Raw genomic sequence first — 20,382 nt, 5'->3', positions numbered from 1 at the left:
TCAGGCAGTAGAGAATAATATAATACTGTGGCCTCTCTTTTTAAGATTGGTTTGCCACAATAAGTTCATTTGTGCACAGCTAAAACTTCTACTTTGCCATAAAACCAGTCACAGTATCCAATTGAGAGAAAAACATCTGGATCATGACTTCTTTCCCTGTGTGAGACATTGGTGATGCACCTCTCTTTCTGCAAGTACCTGAGAGCATAACAAAACTGATTCGCATGGCCAATAAACAATACGGTGGGAAAAATCTGAAGCAATAAAGTAATAGAAGACTGATACATGGGGAGAAAAACAGCACTCAGAGAGTAGAGGAGCCTTCACAAGAGGCTGTCTGGTATTACAGCCAGAAATGCTTTAAAAGGATAGAGGGATATTCCTTGTTAAAATATAATAAGTCTCTTGAAAACTTCAAACTGAAATGTTTTCTTTTATTGTTCATGCACAAGTTTGGTGATAGTGGGGTGCTAACTTGCTGTCGTTTTACACAGCATAGACAAGACCCACATGGCCTCTGTAAATTACCAGTAGAGACAAAGAATTGGTTAATACACTATTGAAATTTGAGTCTTACAAAAGCTATTGCTTCTGTGTAATTAGATTAATCTAATTCAGAAAGCACGGTACAGAAGACCAAAGTTTGGCTGGTGTAGAAACTGCCTTGGGTATCAAATTTTGGGATTTTGTCTTCACTCCAGCTTAGTTCTGAGCATTCAACTCCTAGCATGTCAGTTCAGCACCACAGCTGTGTTTGCTCTCTCTCTCTAGCTTTTTAAAGCCAAATATGGGGGCAATAGCAGTGAGTAATATTCTTTAACTCCCTCCCACAACCTAGGAGATGACTTTTTGGGGATCATTCACCAGAGGATCACCTGCCAACCTCCTTCCTTTACACTTGTACTTCCCTCTGCAAGCATGGTGGAGGCAACCAAACAGAGCAGGCAGAATGCCAAGAGGTGCCTTATTATGCATAGTAAATTCTCTGTGCCTCAAAATTCTAGGATGGAATCCTGTTTGAGCAAAGGCTTCATAAGGTTGTACCCAAATAAGGTGGTTAAACTGAAGCATTTGATCCAGCAAACTTCAAGAAGCCTTTGTATAAGGACAGGAACTTTTCTCATTTCTACTTCAAACACAAAAGTACCAGAGAAGGACTCCCCTTATTTCAGGAGCTAGGACCTCGCTATACCAGAGGTAAGTCCAGCTCAATGAATGGGCCCAATCCTTCCTTCCAGTCTGGAGTGCTTGGGGAAAATCTCACTTGGTCACAAGTGTGCATTGTTCTCTTCCCATTGATGGAGAGGGAGACCAGGTATTAACCTGTATAATGGCCAGATTTGACCAGGGCAGGACAGTACTTGGGTCCCAGGCTGGGAAGCTGGTGGTTAGAGAGCATGTGTGTGACTGCAGCTGGGTGTGTCCCTACCTGTATGAATCCTGGTGAAAGTGCAGGCTGGAGGGCTTTGCCGCTTGTCACAGCAGTGCAGTGTGAGAGGGATCCAAAGCTGGTGGGTCAGGGGGCTCAGTGGTACCCCAGTTCCAGGTGGCACCCTGGGGGGAACCTGTCACACTTGGGTCTCTCCCCTCTCCCCAAAATAGTGCCTTCACGCAGGCCTCTGGGGAAATTCTGATGTAGATCTCTCTCAAGCTCTTCTTTTGAAGCTGTTCCACCATGTATAAGTTATGAATGACTATGAATTGCCACTCTATATATCACAGTGAATAGTCCCTGGATCAGGGAAAGTGTGAACATGACTCGAGTCTGTTGATTAAGGCAGGGGTATGCGGAGGTCTGCCAGGGGATACATCAACTCATTTAGATATTTGCCTAGTTTTATAAGAGGCTACATAAAAAGCATTAACGAATTCAGTACAAACTAAAATTTCATATAGACAATCACTTGTTTATACTCCTCTGTGCTTTACACTGAAATATAAGTACAGTAGTTATATTCAATTTATTTTATAATTATATGGTAAAATGAGAAAGTAAGCAATTTTTCAGTAATAGTGTGCTATTACCAAAAAATAGCAGGTAGAGGGGAAAATGTACCCCACATAAGTGCTGTAACCACTAGGCTAAAAGTTAAAGGACATCACCACTGCTCCATTCTAGGTTGATCTGGTCAACCTGAAATTCATCAAAAAAAATTTCAATTTTTTTTTAATTCATTTTGGGTTGAAGAGAAATTCCTCCCCCGCCCTTTATTTTTCAGAATTGCCACTGAACCAAAAAAAAAATTAGTTAATTGCTCAACACTAGCATTATACAAAATCCTTCAGGAGAACAGAATGCAGTGATGTCTGTGCTAGGAATAAAGTTTAAAAAGGACATGATACCAGGGACTACTATACATGGAGGGGTTTTGCCATTTTTTCCCCCCTAAAAGAAAGTTAGCTATACTTTGCAGGTACTATGACAATGTGAATTGGTTTAAAAATATGGGAAAGGCATAGTACAAAAGTTCACATCAAGATTTCTTATCTTAGTAGGTCCTTGCACCTGGAAAATGGGAGGGGAAGGGAAAAAAAATCAGTTAAAGTTCTATCACAAAACTGGCATGTGAAAGACTTTCCTCACCTCTAAATATAGAGTTTAGGTAGTTACCCTCTCAAATATGAACCTGGTTCCATGCCAGCTCTGGTATAATTCGTAAGGGCTTCTTACCATCATTCCTTAGAATGTGGTTGCTTATTTGGTCTACTTGAGAGTATGGTTCTATTAGACACCACTTCTACTGTGATAAGTCTAAGCCAGGTGGGACACCTGTTCCTAATACAACACCCTAAGTTTTACAATAATACTCAGAAAAAAGAATGTCATGATCTAATTTTCCATGCCATAAAATGTTCTAATAGGTATAGAGTAAAATGTTAAAGTGTGCTTAGGTGACACACGAGTCTAAGTCACTTAGGTACAGATGCTCAAATGGTATTTATTCACAACAAAATGAATGGGAGTTAAGCACCTAAATACCTTTGAGGACCTGGGCCATAGGCACTTTTGAATATTGCACCTCAAGTAGCAAAAGTAGTCAAGATCCCAAACCTTTGGATGTTCACACATTGTCATGAAGAGAAGAGAGAGGCATCCTCCCAATTTGTCAAAATTTTAAGCTGTTACTGCAAGTGATTTTGTTCCTGAGTCAACTTGTACATTAATACCTAGCATGTGTATTGTCTGAGGTACTGCCACTTTAACTGAACAAGTAAACTGAACAATTTCAATAGCCAATTATATTTTAAGATTTATTGTATAGTGTCCAAAGACAAATAGGTGCAAGCAACAAAACTGTGTTTCACAGCTATTTTGACATGTGTTTACAATGCAGCTATGATCCGTTGCTGATTCAGACCACAAGTTGTTGTTTTAAAATAATCCTTTCCTTATTCCATCACCACACACATTAAAATCATACTGTTTGCATATTTGACAGAATCAGTTTACAGCATGAGATTCATATTCGTTTCATAATACTTTTATTACCAAAATCAACAGGAACACAGATGCATGCTGTACACTGTGTGTCGTGAAGATCTATCTCTAAGCATCAGTAAGTTGCTTAAGTAAATCATGATTTACATATAGTTTTGGCCCAGCTGTCTCACATTTAAGGTATTTCTTTACTGTAGCTGTGAGTATGCTTCCCAGCTTGAGCAGACAGACACATTAGCTCTGCTTGAGCTAGTGCACTTAAAAAAGCAGTGTGGCCACAATGGCTCGGGTTAGCTGGCCAAATATGTACCCCGGGAGTCCGGGCTGATTGTATTTTGGCAGCTAGCCTAAGGCACCATGGCCCCACTGCTATTTTTATCTCACTAGCTGAAGCAGAGCTAATGCGTGTCTATACTGCAGTTGGAAGCATGCTTCCTTCCAAGGCAGGAGGACATAAAAGCTTGAAAATTGTAAATGATAAATTTAAGGCTATTTGATTTTTAGGCTTAATACCCTGATATAGCCAAAAATATCCATTTCAGCAGTTCAGAGAAAGAGATACCCAATGCATGTAATCCAGGGCTTTTTTCAGGCAAATACTGCATGTTAAGAGTTTAGCACAAGCTTGAATTTTCTCTAAGTAGTTTGAGCAAAATGTAACAGCATTTTAAAATCAGCCATTGGAATTCAGTGAAAAAGTCACCAAAAATATCCAGAATTTAAGATTATATTTAAGATTATATACGATAATAAATACAACTATTTAATGTTTACACTTCAAATAGACTGCCTAACACAACTTTAGTAGGACTAGATTAGGAACTGAAAAGCAGCACGTACTGCACTATAATTTCAACATGAAGTATTTGTCCAGTGAAGTGTCCATTGTTAAACTAGCCAATGCAAAAATGTCCAAATCTTTGAACAGAGGGGAGATTTTTAGACAGTTGAAGAAATGTCTAATAACTTAGAGCTGTCCCAAATATCAGAAATAAGGGTTGATGCAGGCATCGCTCTGAGATGCTGGTTCGACTCCTTAAGGAAAAGTTATTCTTGATCACTAATTACAACAGTATTACCCACCCCCCCTTGACCACAGTGTTTATTTCCGTGGAGACAGAGAGGAAGTGTGTTCCACTTGTGAAGACATACAAGATAACTAGCGACATCAGAAGAATGTTGTATCAGCTGAAAAGGCACCAGCAAGTCGAAAATCCTCTTTTGTGATTACACTGTACATACGCTGAGGCAGTGGTTTAGAGTAAGGTGCAGGTCGAGGTACAGTTATGCGTAAAATGAGCTCCCGGCCTGCAGGCGGTGGGAAATCTGCAACTGCTCCTAAGTTCAGTCGCCGTTCATCTGATGAGCCTGACCTCTTCAGTTCTTCATCAAGTGAAGTCATTGTGGCAGCCTTAAACAGAACCAGAAACTTTGCTTAAGGGCAGGTTATTCTCAACACCAACATCAGAAATTATTTTGAAAAAGAAAAACAAAATGTGGTAAATTACACACCAAAAAGCTACATGTAGACACAAAAGTAAGACACTAAGGAATAGCACTGCGCACACTCAGATGTAAGAACCTCATACATGCAGCTGGTAAAGCTAGTCCATCTTTCACTTTAACTTTTGACACCATGGGAGACAAGAAATATGAATAGGAAAAATGCTTAATTTTTCAGTTAGGGCTCACAGTACTTCCCTTATTATCCAGACATGTCTGAGTGGGCTACAAAAGTCTAAAGACAGTATCCCCTCAAAGTATTAGTGCCACTACACAGGCCACGTCCTAGACTGCACTAAAATCATTGCCCTGTTCTGCATTTCCAGACTCAATAGGCATGTCTGCACAGCAAAACAAACCTGCGGCTGGCCATGCCAGCCGACTTGGGCTCATTGCTATCCTAGACTTCTGGGCTCAGGCTGGAGCCCAAGCTCTGGGACCCTGCGGGGGGGGAAGGTTCTTTACTGTATAGACATACCCAATGAGAAACTCTGCAATATATCATATTTTTACTGGCCAAGAAGTGGGGTTACTGTGGTCTATGATGGCAGGGCAAATGAGCTACAGTACAGCTAGCGCTATTTTATGTTGCTGATCCCAACCAGTGAACAACTTAATGTTTATGTTTAGTACAATGGCAATACCCACAATATTTCGAACAGACAAAAACATGATGCATTGTGAAAAGCCTCTGCTTCATAAAGAATTAACTTCATATTTAAACTTAATTAGATGAGATGTTTAGTGTTTTTACAAACTCTGTTTTTTCACATCTTGTTAAGTTTCAAAAATCTGTGGATGAGAAGTCAGTTTGAAAGTGGAGAGAGAGAATAATTTTTATGCTTAAGGTATGTGATACGTACAAATCATATGATGCTGTTATACTATATCTACTCAAAAGCTATTCTCTATGCCCTTACATGAAGCTAGGAAGATGAGCAGGAAACAAGGGACAAAAGCTAGTTACCTCATCAGAAGATTCAGTCATCTTGAGAAGGGATGAGAAGAGAACCAGTGATGAAAGATAGAAACAAACGCAAGTCAGATAACTTACAAAGGTTAGACAGAGATTTTAAGAGTGTTTTAAAGACACCATATACTGAATTCAAGAGTGTTTCTGTCAGGAGAGCTATTGTGACAAACATACTTTGAGAACACAACAGATGTAACACACATTGTTACACAATTTATACACAGGAGTCCAGGGTCAGAACTTAGTAAATAATAAGTCTGTCAATCAGGTTCTATTTAACCAACAAGTAGCTGCTGAAACAATTTTTGGAAATGAAACTTGCTATTTAATAGCAAGCTAAATTTTTGTCCCATCAATAATAACAATAATGTTTCAACTAGTAACGCCCCCCCCATAGGGAGATAGCTTGGATTATTTCTGCCTGAAAGAAGTCAAAGTCTTTAATTTACATATATCTTCAGCATTAAACTTTAACAAACATTAGAAACTTCTGCTGAAGTTTTGGAACTACTAAATGCTGCACTTAATCAGAAGTCTACCAGCAAGGTAAAGGGCAAAGCATACTATATGTATGCCTTGTAGCCTTATTGCATTTTGCAACATTATACATAGGTGGGCCTTTCTCAAAAAAAAAAAATTGTAAATAGAAGAAAGAAGCCTTTGATAAAAAGTGAAAAAAACCCACAGGATGGGGTTACATTTGTTGTATCCGCAGCAGAATTCAGTTGCATAGGGAAAATTAGATACAACGAAGTTAAAGTCCTTTTAGCAAATCTCAGCATTTTAACTGATAAAAATAAATCTCTACTTTAAGTTAATAAGAGCCATTTCTATAATCCCAGTTCACTGGATAAGAAATCTTTCAATTATTAAAGTAACTTATTTGAGAACAAAAACAGAACATCTGTTACACCACTCTGACTTGGGAGAAAAAGTTAAAATTGCCACAGCTTACAAGATCAGTATGTGGCTGGCAACATAAGAGTTGCTGAATGCTTGGTAATATTGCTAAAGAAGAATCAAAACAAACCCTTATTCTTAAGAACACTGATTAACAGGAAAAGACAGCTTTACATTTGAGAATTCCAGGATTGCACTTGTGAATACAATCTACTTCTAACTGAAGTTACTCCTACTGAATATGAATACTATTTTCTAATGTGCATTTAAAAAAATGGGGAGAAGTTTAGAAGGCACTTTAGTGTCAGAAGATTAGTAGGAAGTTTAGTATATCTGTTTGATATGAAATTAGTTTATGCCCAATAAGAAAACAACTGGAACACACTGGAAAAGGTTTGATACAAAGAGGCCAGTAGGGCTATCCAGGTGATAAACACTGCAGTTTCACCACCTGTCCGAGTCAGTAAAAATGCTAACAATGAAAAAAATATAAAGTAGGAACAGGCTATGGATATCAATGTGCAATTGCATCTTTCAGCACACTGCAAATATAATTAGTCAAGTGTCACAAGCAGGTTCATTAGTCTCAATACAAATATTTTAAGCTGTTTTATAGTTTAAAAAGAAGCGACACTCTTGATTGCAATGATGCACAATTTCCAGATTAATGAAATGGCAAAAATCTATATGCTCTTGAATTTTGTGAAAGTGTCCTGCCAAGAGAACTCACTATCGCTGGGCACAGTTCTAACAATGCAACAGCCACAACTGTCCTCAGAATACTGAATAAGATAAGTTTCGGTCATCATATTTTAAAAACCATTAGCATATTAGCAAAAGAAGGGGAGCAACTGGAATGAATTAGAACTGAATGGTCCGTCATGTGTTCCCCCCTTCCCCCCACCCCCCCCAAAAAAAGAGAGAGACTGACTGACTGCAGAGGTAGAAAAGGGAATGGGCCAAACTACTGAGTATTTTATCTTTTATAAATCACAAGGGCAAGATCAAATAGTCAAAAATACTGGGCTAGTGTGCCCACATATTGCAGAGCATATTATTGCAGGCTCAAAGTGCAAGTCTACTCTGAAAGTTACTACTTAAAAATAGTAGCAGCTTACCTATCAGATCTGCTCCCTGCATGTACTGAGTCATATCCACTTCTTTTATTGACAAAAATACATTTGTACTGCTTTTTTTCTGTTAAGCCCTGCAAAGCCAACACAGCTAAAGGAGAGAGAGTGGGGCTCTTCATTCTTGTGCATCATCAACATAACTGTTTATTAAGCAAAGTCTCAATCAGAAATACTTGTTCCAATCCACTGAGACAACAGAACTGCAGAAAAGTCACAAAGAGCAGATTTTGGCCTGCAAAACCTTTACCACCAGTGATAAAGTAAAAAACCCATTTTAACTCAGAACCCATAAGAGTTTGCAGGGCTAGAAGTAAAAAAATCTTTATAAACTGAGCACATTTGATCTGGAAAGCTAGATACAAATGTAGAATCACACAATGGCATTGTTAGTCATATTTCAAAGTGAGCTTCACTTAGATGGCTGTCTACCTACCCACATCCACAGTCTTAGAATATCCCATGGCTTTTGTTCTCCTTTCTTCATGTAGTTAAAGTTCTACTATTGCCAAAATTGTTTTCACAGGAAGAAGAAAAAAAACCTTGTGCATATTTATAAAAAATGCATGCCTATTTATAGATAGATAGATAGATAGAAATCAGCATCACTTGGAGAGTTGTTGCCTCATAATGTCTAAATTAAAGGTATCAGCGAATCAATTGAAAATTCCAGCTTACCCTCTGGGCATTCACAAATAACTTGTGGATGATACTACCAGCAGGTCCTCTTCCTGCACCAATGACTGATACTTCTGGCTGTTCCAGAAGACAATTTACAAACCTGGAAGTACAAAATAATGAAAGGAAGGAAAAGGTGAGCATCCAAGGTCTTAACTGTATCAATTCTTAATTATTTTCACAAGACATCTTCAAGACTCTTTCCTGTAAGAACTACACCTCTACCCCGATATAACATGAACCAATATAACACGAATTCAGATATAACGCGGTAAAGCAGCACTCCGGGTGGGCGGGGCTGCGCGCTCCGGTGGATCAAAGCAAGTTCGATACAACACGGTTTCACCTATAACGCGGTAAGATTTTTTGGCTCCTGAGGACAGCGTTATATCGGCGTAGAGGTGTACTAAAGCTAGCTCCCCATCTAGCTTGAGTATAAAAACAGTTCCAGCATGAAGAGCACTATTAGGAAAACATATCTTCAAAATTAAAACTGAACGTCCAGTTTAGAAACTTACCATTTTTCCAGTATTGCACATGACATTACATTACCAGGATTTTTTTTAAGTCTTAACTCTTGGATCCTTCATCTGTGGTATACACATCTGTCCCTCTACTTCTTTCACTCCATCCCAACAGGGACTGGAGCTCTTATCTCCATTCCTAAACCCTCCCGCAAAGCTGGAAAAGGCAACCCCTCCTACGCTTACTCACCTCCTGCGCTGCTGACTCAGCTCCTAGCTGCCTCATATTAGAGTTTATTGTCTCCTAACCAACCCTGGCCAATGTGTCCAATCTTCCCCCTGCTGGCTTCCAATTTCAGGGAGGAATCAAGAATCTGCAGTTGGGGGAAGTGAGCACATTAAGAACACAGGACGGAAATTAGGAGAATTTCTAGCAGGGAGGGTTGGTCCTAGTCAGGAATGGCTCCTCCAAAGAGTCCCAACACCAAGAGTGAAGGAACCCCTCTCATCCTAGCACAGCAACCACCTTAGCCCTAAGAATTTAGCCTCTTCCAATATTCAACTTTTTAACATTCACATGTTTAGCCAGACTAAGGAATAAACAGTCACACTGTTTCTGTGTGGTGCAGAACAGAAAAAAAAAAAAAATCATGGGCTAACTGGCTCCTATTCACTAGTTTTCTTATAGTGCTTCAATACAGCACTTCATATTAGTAAGAAAAATAATGGGAGAAATGGTTCTTTTGGATATTTCATTCTACATTATGCACAGGACAGTAATAAATAAATAAATAAAATGCCTGGTTCTTATATAACATTTCTCATCAGTAGGTCTCAAACAACATAGGAAGTTCAACTTGTGCACTTTCACAAGAGAGACACTAGATACTCTTATCACATTTACATAAAAAGTTGACTGTATTAAAATAAGTCCACATCGCACAATATTTTCAAAGAGATGGACAGATTACATTACATTGCATTTGGCATCCCCAATGCGTAGGACAGGAACCTTCTAGAAATGTTTCCGCCTACAAAGAGTTATAAACGTCATTCTTTGAAGTGTCTCTCTCATGTGTTGTGGTTTCTTGGCGATCTGCATTATCATTACTACTCTCCATTGTCTAAGCTGTGGAACCTAGAAAAATATGTGGAGAAGCACCAAAGAGAGTAAACTAATAAAGTATCAGTCACCTTTCCAGATCTTCTTTTTCCTCCTCCTGGTCACATTTCTCTATCCCAAATTTTGCTTTCAGTGACCTTGCCCTGGCAATGATAGCTTCTGCACTCATAATCTGAGCAATGATTTCCTGTATAAGGGTGGGGGTTTTTTTGAAGGGGGGGGAGAAAGAAGGAGAAGAAGAAAAAAAAAATCAGCATTTTAAAAACACACACTATAGACAGTACTGAGATCTGCAAAGTTTTTATCCCTGGCTAACATGACGGGCTTACTTCCAATTTTTTGTCCTCTGGGTTTGGAAATCTTAGAACTTTACTGGAATGAGATATTATCTGTTTAATAATCTTCTTAACTGAAGCGATATCTTCCAGCGTTTCTAAAAAACAACACAACTTTAGTCATAGTATCATCACTGTTCTTAAAAACATTTTAATTACTTATTATATGTTATTTACCTTCTTCCTTTACCTTTAGTACAGCTGCATGGATGACACAAGGCAAAAGATGCCTTGCAAGGTCAGCTGGTTTCTGAACTGCAAGATAGTGAAGCACCTATGGTATGTCAAAAAATTAATGGATTAATGACAAAATTCATTTAAACAAAACTAAGATTAACTATGACTGATGAGCACCAATGTTTTAATTGCAAAAACGGAACATTAAGCTGCACTTCACCCACTACAACATTAATGAAATAGATACAAGAATCATTGTCTCAAAAGTATGCTGTGATGTTAATCCTCATGATAAAAGCTCTATAACAAAGCTCCAGAAAATATTCTGCAGGGAGATGGGACTTAAGTCTTTCTCATCTGGAATTTGCAATTCTAACCCCACTACAACAGTAAGCAAAGAAACTGCAAATAATGAAAGTTTCAAGAAATTAAAGCACTGAATTTAATCAAAATCTTTGTTTCATTTATTAGAAATGCAAATAAGTCCCTAACTTACCAAGTTACAGTTGGACATGTTTTCAAAAGGCAACTGTATTATTTATTCAAATTTCAGAAAGTTATTCTAAGAACAGTTATACTGGCAAAAAAGCCGTCCATTGTATTCAAGTTCGTATTCTGAGTACTGCTAGGGCATTCAAGTAACACAGTAATAATTAGAACGAACAAAATATAGTGCAATTACAAGTTACTGGTTAAATCTTTCATAATAGACCATTACGTGTTTACTAGGAATCACAGAACAGACTACACAACACAGAGCTTTTTACCTTCTCGGCCTCTCTGGTATCATCAAACAGTCGCCTCTGCCTCCGGGCTGGAACTGGCTTTGCTGTTTCCCACGCCTCTACCCACATGTTGCTAGGAATCTTCATTCGGGCACTCAGTTCACCCTTAAGTACTCTATTCCCCTCTTCATCAACCACTTCCTCTTCAATGTAATCTCGAGGAGAGTACCATCTCACAAAATCCTCCAGGCAACAACCAGGGTTAGCTGCCTAGAATGGAAGAAAAAAATAAGATAAAATATATTTTTAATAGACTTTCTCTATATACAATCTGGTTAACAGGGCAATGTGATTTCGTGGACTGAGCTAAGGACTAGGAGCCAGGAATTCCTGAGTTCTAATCACAAATCACCAATTCACTGTGTGAGCACTAGAAAAGCACTGAACATTCACATTATTAAATGGTACATAGCAATGGAAAGACAACGCATTGAAAAAAATGCATCCTCTTACTTATACAAATCAGTACAGGTTTACCAGTTATTTCAAGCAAGCTCAAAATTAGGCATTTGCCTCGTCAATGCTGCAAAAGAGGTTTAACACATGCGATTCCAATTAGCATGAGAAAAGGAGATTTACAACAAGTTCTTGTGACTCGGTAAAAAAAACTGGAGATGGAAAATAAAAATCACGCTGTCATCACTCAGTGCCTGAAAAAGTCATAGGCTGCATTAAAATACTTTCTAAACTAAGGTTTGTATTGGTTAATGAAACAGGTGGCAAACACCACTTGTTTTAATGCCAATAAAAGTGCCAATGCATACTGGCCATCCAACTTCATTTTTTGTACCAAATCATTAAATGAGAGCAGCCTATTAACTTTTATTTTGCAAATCAAACGCTCCCAATAAGTTATAAAGCCTCATTTAAGAATGGCACAATTTGTTTCTGCTCCTATATTGTCATCAGAAGGCATGGTTGTCCATGCAGTAAACCTTGCCATATTCAATATGCCCCCACCTTCCTTTAAGTCATATTTTACATTGCTACTTTAGGTTTTCAAAACAGCTTGTGCTAGAAAAATTACTATGAAGTGTTGCATCTCTAAGCAGTGTGGTACACATACCTACTTTTAGGGGTTTTTTATTAACAGATTTTAATTTTAAGCTTTAGAAGAATTATAAACCATGAATTTTTAAATGTACCCTGAAATTTTCATTTAGGAAAAGAATAGCCAAGTTTAAGACAGACAGCAAGGGAAGAAAACAGCTGTCAAGAGATCCTGCAAATTAGTCATCTTGACCAACTATCCCAGCTTGCTCATGTCAGAATAGTCCCAGAGAACTCTGCAAGCAGCATATACCTTAAAAGACTCCATATCGGAGAGTAAGCAAGCACTCTGCATGCGTGCCCGAAGGTGAGCGCCTTCTGCTGATGTTCCCAGTTTAGCCAATACTTCAGACTGTTCTTCCAGTAGATCTTCCGTCATGGGTGCTGGTTCCTGTAATGTTGAAAAAGACGGAGGGCTAGATTCACAAAAGGACTTAGGCGGTGTCTACAATTACAATGCTGCAGCAGCTGTACAACTAGATAGCTACAGTGCAGATACTTATTACAATGATGGGAGGGGTTGTCCTGTCACTAAGGTAATTCACCTCCCTGACGGCAAGTAGCTAGGTCACCGGAAGTATTCTCCCATTGACCTAAGCACAGTGTACACCAGGGGTTAGATCGGCTTCACTACATCTCTCAGGGGTGTAGATTTTTCATACTCCTGAGAGATGCAGCTATGCCAATGTAACTTTTCAGTGTATACAAGCTGATTCACGAAAGAAATGGTTACTCATCCTGTGCAATAACTGTAGTTCCTCAAGATGTGTGTCCCTATGAGTGCCCCACTCTTAATGTGCATGCACCCCTGGCACAGTTGATCAGAGATTTTCATTAACAGTGGCACATATGCAGGCCAAATGGACACTGGTATCCTCGTACCCCATACCAAGGCTATATCAGGCTGTGTGGGTGAACCACCCCCTCAGTTCCTGCTGCACTGCTGTGTCTCAGGAGAAACTCCCAAGCAGAATGTTAAATTTACACTTTTACCACAGAACATTTGCGCTTCTGACACTAGTACATATTGTGAGTTGGTGCTCTGGGTACAGTTCCCCACACATTTCAGCTGAAAAGCAGCTGGCAATCTAGAACAGCGTTTTTCAGACTTCGGGTCACAACCCAGTACTGGGTCGCGGCACATCAGGCACTGGGTCGCTCTGGTCAGCACTACCGACCAGGACGTAAGAAGTCCCCTCGGCGGTGCTGTCCAGCTAAGGCAGGCTAGTGCCTACCTGTTTTGACACCACACTGTGCCCCGGAAGCAGCCAGCGGTGGGTCCAGTTTTTAAGCAGGGGGACCACGGGGCCCCACGTGCTGCCCCCGCCCCGAGCACCGGCTCCACACTCCCGACCAATGGGAACTGGGGCGGGGTAATGGTGACTGCAGGTGAGAGTGGCGCAGCTCCACCTAGGAGCCGGATCTGCAGCTGGCCGTTTATGGGGCACCACGTGGTCTGCGGTGCCAGGACAAGCAGGAAGCCTGCCGCTGCATCCCGGCTGCACCACTGACCGGGAGCCACCGGAGGTAAATCTGCGCCCCAAACCCCTCTCCCCCAAACCTGGAACCTCTTCCTGCACCCCAAATCCCCCCCAAACCTGGAACCTCTTCCTGCACCCCAAATCCCTCATCCCTGGCCCCCCCCAGAGCCTATACCTCCAGCCCAGAACCCTGACCCTCTCCCGCACCCCAACCCTCTGCCCCAGCCCTGAGCCCCTCCCACACCCCAAACCCCCAGCTCCCATTGGGTCACAGGCATCAACAATTTTCTTCAACTGGGTCCCCAGAAAAAAAGTTTGAAAACCACTGATTTAGAAGATGTCCATGAAAAAATGGGATTGAGAAACCTGCATCATGTGACGCTGTACCTGCCCCATGAGACATTGCAAACCCTTCCCAAAGCACCCTCCGGCCAGTTGCACAGTGGGATAGCTACCACAGCGCACTGCTCTCTGTGTCGTTGCAAGAGCTGCTAGTATGGACATACAACAGCAGTTTTAATTAAAGCGCTTTAATAAAAAGGTATAACATTTGGTGAAAAAACTTGCAAGTATAGATATAGCCTAAGTCTCCCCACCCACCTACTGGCTCCCAGTCCCAGTCTCCTTGGCCAGTCTCATCTCTAACCCATTTCACAGTCCCAGCTTCCCTCTTCTTACCCCCGTCAGACTCCACGCTCAGTAACTCCTCCACCTCCTTGTCCCAATCTACTTCCCCCACAGGTCTGCCTCTTGTCCCTTCTGCACTGAAATCAGTCCGTTTACTTCTCCACATTGCCTGGGGCAGAACAACATTGAGACCACATGGAAGACAGGCTCCTTCCTCTCAGTTCAGATACTTGGACCTGGACCTAGAAAATCCCACTGCTCAGAGCTGCAATTGCAAGGAAAATCCTGCTCAGTCCCAAGGTAGAGTATGTCCAGTGTGGACAGAGTCTTTAGGGAATTTAGCTGCTAAAAATCTATATGTCTCTACTGAACACGTGCAAATTGTGATTCTTTCAAAGGCTTGTAAATTGGCCAAATTTGGTCAGATAGTCTTTGGGACAACGTGCAAGAGGCACATTTCTGACACAAAGTCTACCCCCTGCCAAATTTCAAGTCTCTGCTCCAAAGCATGGCAGTGCTACAGCTGTTCAAAGAGAAATGTTGCCAGAATTTTTTAACATGGCCAAAATAATGTATTTTCCTAGCTTCATTCTTGGAAACAGCTGAACCATCTTGGCTGAAGTTTTCCAATAAATTCAGCGTGGAGCAGAATTCCGGCATGTAAAATTTTACCTCTAATGGTTAAAGTTTGCGAAAGTTTTAAGCAACTGAAAACAGGATCTAATAATGGGAAGTGCTACCAAACCTACCTATAAGTGGTTATAAAAGCAAGTTGCTAAAAATCATACTATAAACACTGCTAAGCTACTACTTTCTAACCTGTGTTACTGGAATGTAGAGAGGTTCTCCGGGATGCAGCAAAGTCAGTTTTCCATGTGGATGTAGACGACCTTCTGGTTTTAAGTTTGCAGGTTCTTTACTTCCTTCTTTTGTTCCTTTCTTTCCATTTTCTTGTCCATTTCCTTTCAGTTCTTCTGTGTCACTAAGACATTCAAAAAATTCTTCTTCACTGTCACTCCATGATTCCCAAGATTTCCCAACCTCTCCTCTTTCCTTTTCAGTCTCCTTCTGATAATCTCCACCTGAACGGACTACTGCTTTCCCAGTATCACATGAAGAACCACTAGGGGAACGATCAGATGTATATGTTTTTTTCCCCTCATCCCTTGCTTGCTTTCTTTCGATGCAACAGTTTAGCATCTAGAAAGATAAAAACATTAACAACTAATTTCTAATGCATAAATAACTGTTCACTAATATACTTACATAATGGCAGCAATGCCATTATACCACACAGTAAAACTTATTAAAAAAAGCATAGAAAGGCTCTCAGTTCTAAAAGACAGCAGTATAATTAATATGGAAGAATTTGCACTGATGCAGAGATTTTATCAGCTGTTAGGAGAGGTTACAATTACCACAAGCTACACTGAAATTGGAAAACTAACAGTGTTTGGAAAAATCACATGGTAATGATCATCAGTGACTCTACTGATCCACATAGTGACTCTAGAACATATTGACTAAATGTTTTATTGTTCTTGATTATTCCTATGAGGAAGGAAAAATTAAGAAACAGATCATTCTTAATTTGTGATATTTACCTGAAGTTTCTGATGCAGTAGACAGCATCTCAGATCTGGAGACCCATTAGCTAACCTGCAAAATGTTAAATTTACACTTTTACCACAGAACATTTGCACTTCTGACACTAGTACATATGGTATATAGAGTTATATAGAGTTGGTGCTCTGGGTACAGTTCCCAAAAGACAAACATCCACATCATAAAAACTACCACTATAGCTACCCTGTTAGGCTATGGTTTCAGCAAACAGGCCAAGGACTGAACAGGGCATAGAAAATGAATTACTCCTTTCACCTCCTTCAGGTCAGGGATGAGGCAAATTGGAGACTGGCCCAAGAATGCTTGGATTGTCTCTGCCCATGCTGTACCCATTCTGGGATTAAAAGGATATCAGTTTCAGGGCTACCAATCCAGCCCCTTTTACAAGAAGTAGACAGACTTTAATAATAATTTTAAAAGGCAAAATTATAATGGAAGGGTAACTAAAAAGTCCCATTTTACTCACTGATGCCACCTTTCACAAAAGAGGATGACTAGGTCGAACAAACAACCAGGCCAGGTCTTTAGAAAATGTATTGTATTTTTGTTATTTGTTAATGTGTAGGAGCTGCATACTGATCACCTCTCTTTCTGTTTGCAGGTCAAAGTCCTGCTAAGATAGACACAGGGCAGGGGCTTCAGCAAAAAAGTAACTAAGTGCCCAAAAAAGTAAGTAGGTGCCCAAAAGGGGAGATGGGCATGAACACCTCTGCCAACAACCAGGAACCTGGAGCAGCTGCCCCCCACATTCTGCCATTTTTCTGATGAGAGAAAAGGAAGGGGTGTTTTACCCTTACTTTCACAGATGCCTTGGTTTTAATGTAGAGATTGGGGGTGGGGACCGAGAAATGTTGGCACAAATATTCCTTTCTAAATTCTCCTGAATCTCTCCCCAATCAAAAATGGGTGCATCTTTCACACACACACACACACACACACACACACACTCCTTAAGTTCTCTACCTTTGTGGAGCTAGGGAAGGCAGCAGATGCTCCTTCCCACCCCTTATTCTTTTTTTCCCCTCATGGGAGAGAAGCGGAAGAGAAGCAGGGAGTACTAATTCAAATAATATACATCTAAAATCATTTTTGCAATTCTGAAAAGCAAAGTATATTTTAAAGTCATAACTAGTTATCCTATGTCACAACCTATGGACATTTTCAGTCAAATTCCAATGGAACGCTTACCCTGGAATTAGGTAATTTTTCTCCCATCTGCGGCGCATTTCCACTACAAATTCTTGCCAGAGGTGTGCCACTCCTTTTACCCCTCCGTGGTAGAAGTTGATCATACAAAGACATAAAGCCAGTTTGTAGGTCAGACTATCTGAAGGAGCAGATTTGAACTGACTGTAAAGATTCTACATGAGAAAAATAAAAAATCCAGAAAATGACTTTCAAACTTTTGATTTCACTAAAACACAATCATTATCTGTGTGTGTCAACATGAGAGCAAAACTCAAGTATGCAAAAGTATTAGCTATCAATGATAAGGGACATAGGTGAATGAAGACAGTTTCTGTAGAACCTCCACTAAAAACAACTATTCTTCCAATCATTCTCTAGTGGTAATAGGACGGACAGAGTTGCAGTAGACTGAGAGAAAAGAAAGGATAAGTAGCAACACCTGCTGGTCAAACAAGAATGTAGCTGGTTTTAAGGCTGTCTGTTTTAAAGAACATATTTAAAACAAACTGCTGTGGACAAAAGGTGCTCCATCTGGGAAACATTTTTTTAAAGAAATACGCAACAGAAAAGAATAGCTATATACTGTAGTCAAGCTCCCTGGATTTACCCCTGCATATAGATAAACTAACATTCTGCAAGCATCCTGTGACAAACTTTTTCTAGATATTAAGAAATCACTCAGATTTGAGATATTTCTCCTATGAATTTCAATTAAACTTACATATTCTTCACTCTCCGGAGGAGGATTGTTTCTTGAAGTACTAGGCCTGGCTTCAGAACCATTTGTTAGTTTGTCAGCAGCATCAGGGAATAAGAACTTTGGGGGGGAAGGAAATAGACCACGTCAGTTTTTAAACACGTTCCCCACTTTTTCTCTGCACATCTATTTTTTCTTGGTATATTTATGCTAATATGCTGTGATCAACTTCTTGAGTTGGAACAGTGTTATTCAAACAGTGAAGGTTATTTATTCTGCCTTGATGCACTTGAAATGGATATTTTCTTGAAATTGATGAGAATATTCCACTAGTTATTGTGGCTTGTCAAATCCTAGACAAATAGGTATAGCTGTCAGTCAATAAAGGTAGTCTCCAGAAAAAGCAACTCTACTTGATAGTGGTATCACTGTTTGATTACTCTGGTTATGGATAGGACAGACTCTTCCAACCTAATGCCATTATGTCATAACTAATCACAGTAAGCCAATATATTTTTTAAATTTTATAAGCCACAAACATGAAACAAAAGACCTACATACAACGCACATGCACACAATATGATGCATGGACAGTTTGCTTACCAACATAATAGTATTGAGGACTTCAATATTTAATGGTGAGTCATCTACACCTCTGTGTTTGCGAATTTTTTTCTTTGCACTGTGAACCATATTTGTGACAGACAATTTATGGATTGGGACTGGTGCTGGCTCTGTGAGCTTTGACAAAGCATGGGTTATATCAGCAACCTCTATAAAATAAGAAATAGTTATAAAATAAGTTCAGAGTTCTATTCTATCATCTCAATTTATTTAGGATTTACAATTCTAACCAACCTGTTAACCTATGCTTTTACCTATTTCACTAGGAGGGTGGTGAAGCACTGGAATTCGTTACCTAGGGAGGTGGTGGAGTCTCCTTCCTTGGAGGTTTTTAAGGCCCGGCTTGACAAAGTCCTGGCTGGGATGATTTAGTTGGGAATTGGTCCTGCTTTGAGCAGGGGGTTGGACTAGATGACCTCTTGAGGTCCCTTCCAACCCTGATATTCTATGCTCTATAATTCTGAGGCTATTGTCCCACATCTGAAATTAACTGTTTTTAGCCACACAGCTGCATGGCAGAGTCAGATTACGAAGCAGCCACCAGACTCCCTTGCCTCTTTTAGAGATTGAAGATAGCCATTAGGACTGGATTGAATGTGCTGCTATCACCTATTGCCTAATTCAGAACAATGATTACAGTGCCCAAGTCAACAAAGAAATTAGACAGACTGTCCTACCCTCAAAAGAAGATTAAAATAGAAGTGAGCTTGTTGGATGAGAACAAAGGAAGTGAAAAATTTAAAAAGACCCCAGGAAGATGATGTAGGTGAAAATCCACTGATTAGCCAAGATCAAGTGGTACATTTGATTGATGGACAAAGGAAAGGTAAAGAGGGACTAAAGAAAACATCACTATCCTGTAAGCATATGTCTACACTGCTATGTAAGCCCAGGGTTCCAACTCAGGCTCAAGCCTAACTCCCCTTCCGTCTGCACACAAATCATGCTAACCCAGGGCTTGGACCCAGCATCCAGGACCCCATGCGGTGGAGGGTCCGAGCCTGAGTCAAGCCACAACACACAGTTCCAGCCCCACTGGACTCGTGCTCTAGAAGTCCACTAAAAGTATCCCACAATCCCACAGGCCGACTTTCTTTGTCCTCTGGACAGTCAAGTCTGGTGCACACTCAACTTTTCCCACACTGCATCACAAACAAAGAACTAGAATGACCACATTTTGGGAGGGTGCTAGGAAGTCTGGGATGTGGGTGGCTGGACTCGGGCCTGCATAATGCAGTGTAGACACAATTCAAAACCTGGGGTTACAAATAAGTTTAGATACTCAACGCCTAACTCAGGGGTGGGCAAACTACAGCCCACAGGCCACATCCAGCCCGCCAGCCAATTTAATCCGGCCCTCAAGGTCCTGCTGGGGAGCAGGGTCTGGGGCTTGCCCCGTTCCCGTGCTCCAGCCGGGAAGCGGGGTTGGGGGCTGCTCCATGCATACATGCCGCGACTCCCGGAAGCAGTGGCATGTCTATGCGTAGGGGCAACCAGGGGGTCTGTGCGCTGACCCTGCCCGCCCCAATTGCTGCCCCCGCAGCTCCCACTGGCCGCGAATTGTGGCCAATGGGAGCTGCAG

General features: G+C 40.6%; 1 protein-coding gene across 12 annotated transcripts in view; it reads right to left on the bottom strand.

Moving 5' to 3' along the window:
- Positions 1–1,818: 1,818 nt before the first annotated feature.
- The window catches only part of RAB3GAP1 (RAB3 GTPase activating protein catalytic subunit 1), a 47,465-nt gene continuing 28,901 nt past the window's right edge, over positions 1,819–20,382 (bottom strand). For 2 of the 12 annotated variants that reach the window (XM_065560525.1, XM_005286801.4), the window contains 13 exons: positions 18,780–18,949; positions 18,201–18,296; positions 17,480–17,652; positions 16,270–16,324; positions 15,485–15,865; positions 12,811–12,948; positions 11,490–11,717; positions 10,723–10,819; positions 10,540–10,643; positions 10,282–10,397; positions 8,624–8,726; positions 5,910–5,930; positions 1,819–4,850 (listed from right to left, as the gene is read on the bottom strand). In XM_065560525.1, the coding sequence (XP_065416597.1) occupies positions 4,608–4,850; positions 5,910–5,930; positions 8,624–8,726; positions 10,282–10,397; positions 10,540–10,643; positions 10,723–10,819; positions 11,490–11,717; positions 12,811–12,948; positions 15,485–15,865; positions 16,270–16,324; positions 17,480–17,652; positions 18,201–18,296; positions 18,780–18,949 (1,925 nt within the window). In that variant the 3' untranslated portion in view covers positions 1,819–4,607. Of the gene's footprint in view, positions 4,851–5,909; positions 5,931–8,623; positions 8,727–9,337; positions 9,462–10,281; positions 10,398–10,539; positions 10,644–10,722; positions 10,820–11,489; positions 11,718–12,810; positions 12,949–15,484; positions 15,866–16,269; positions 16,325–17,479; positions 17,653–18,200; positions 18,297–18,779; positions 18,950–20,382 lie in introns of those variants that run through there. The other 10 variants (XM_065560526.1, XM_005286802.5, XR_010591266.1 and 7 more) reach the window with 9 other exon arrangements.

This window comes from Chrysemys picta, chromosome 11 (assembly GCF_011386835.1).
Source record: "Chrysemys picta bellii isolate R12L10 chromosome 11, ASM1138683v2, whole genome shotgun sequence".
NCBI classification, from domain to species: Eukaryota; Metazoa; Chordata; order Testudines; family Emydidae; genus Chrysemys; species Chrysemys picta.
Note: the sequence above shows the minus strand (reverse complement) of the source record. Positions and strands in the feature narration are given on the sequence as shown.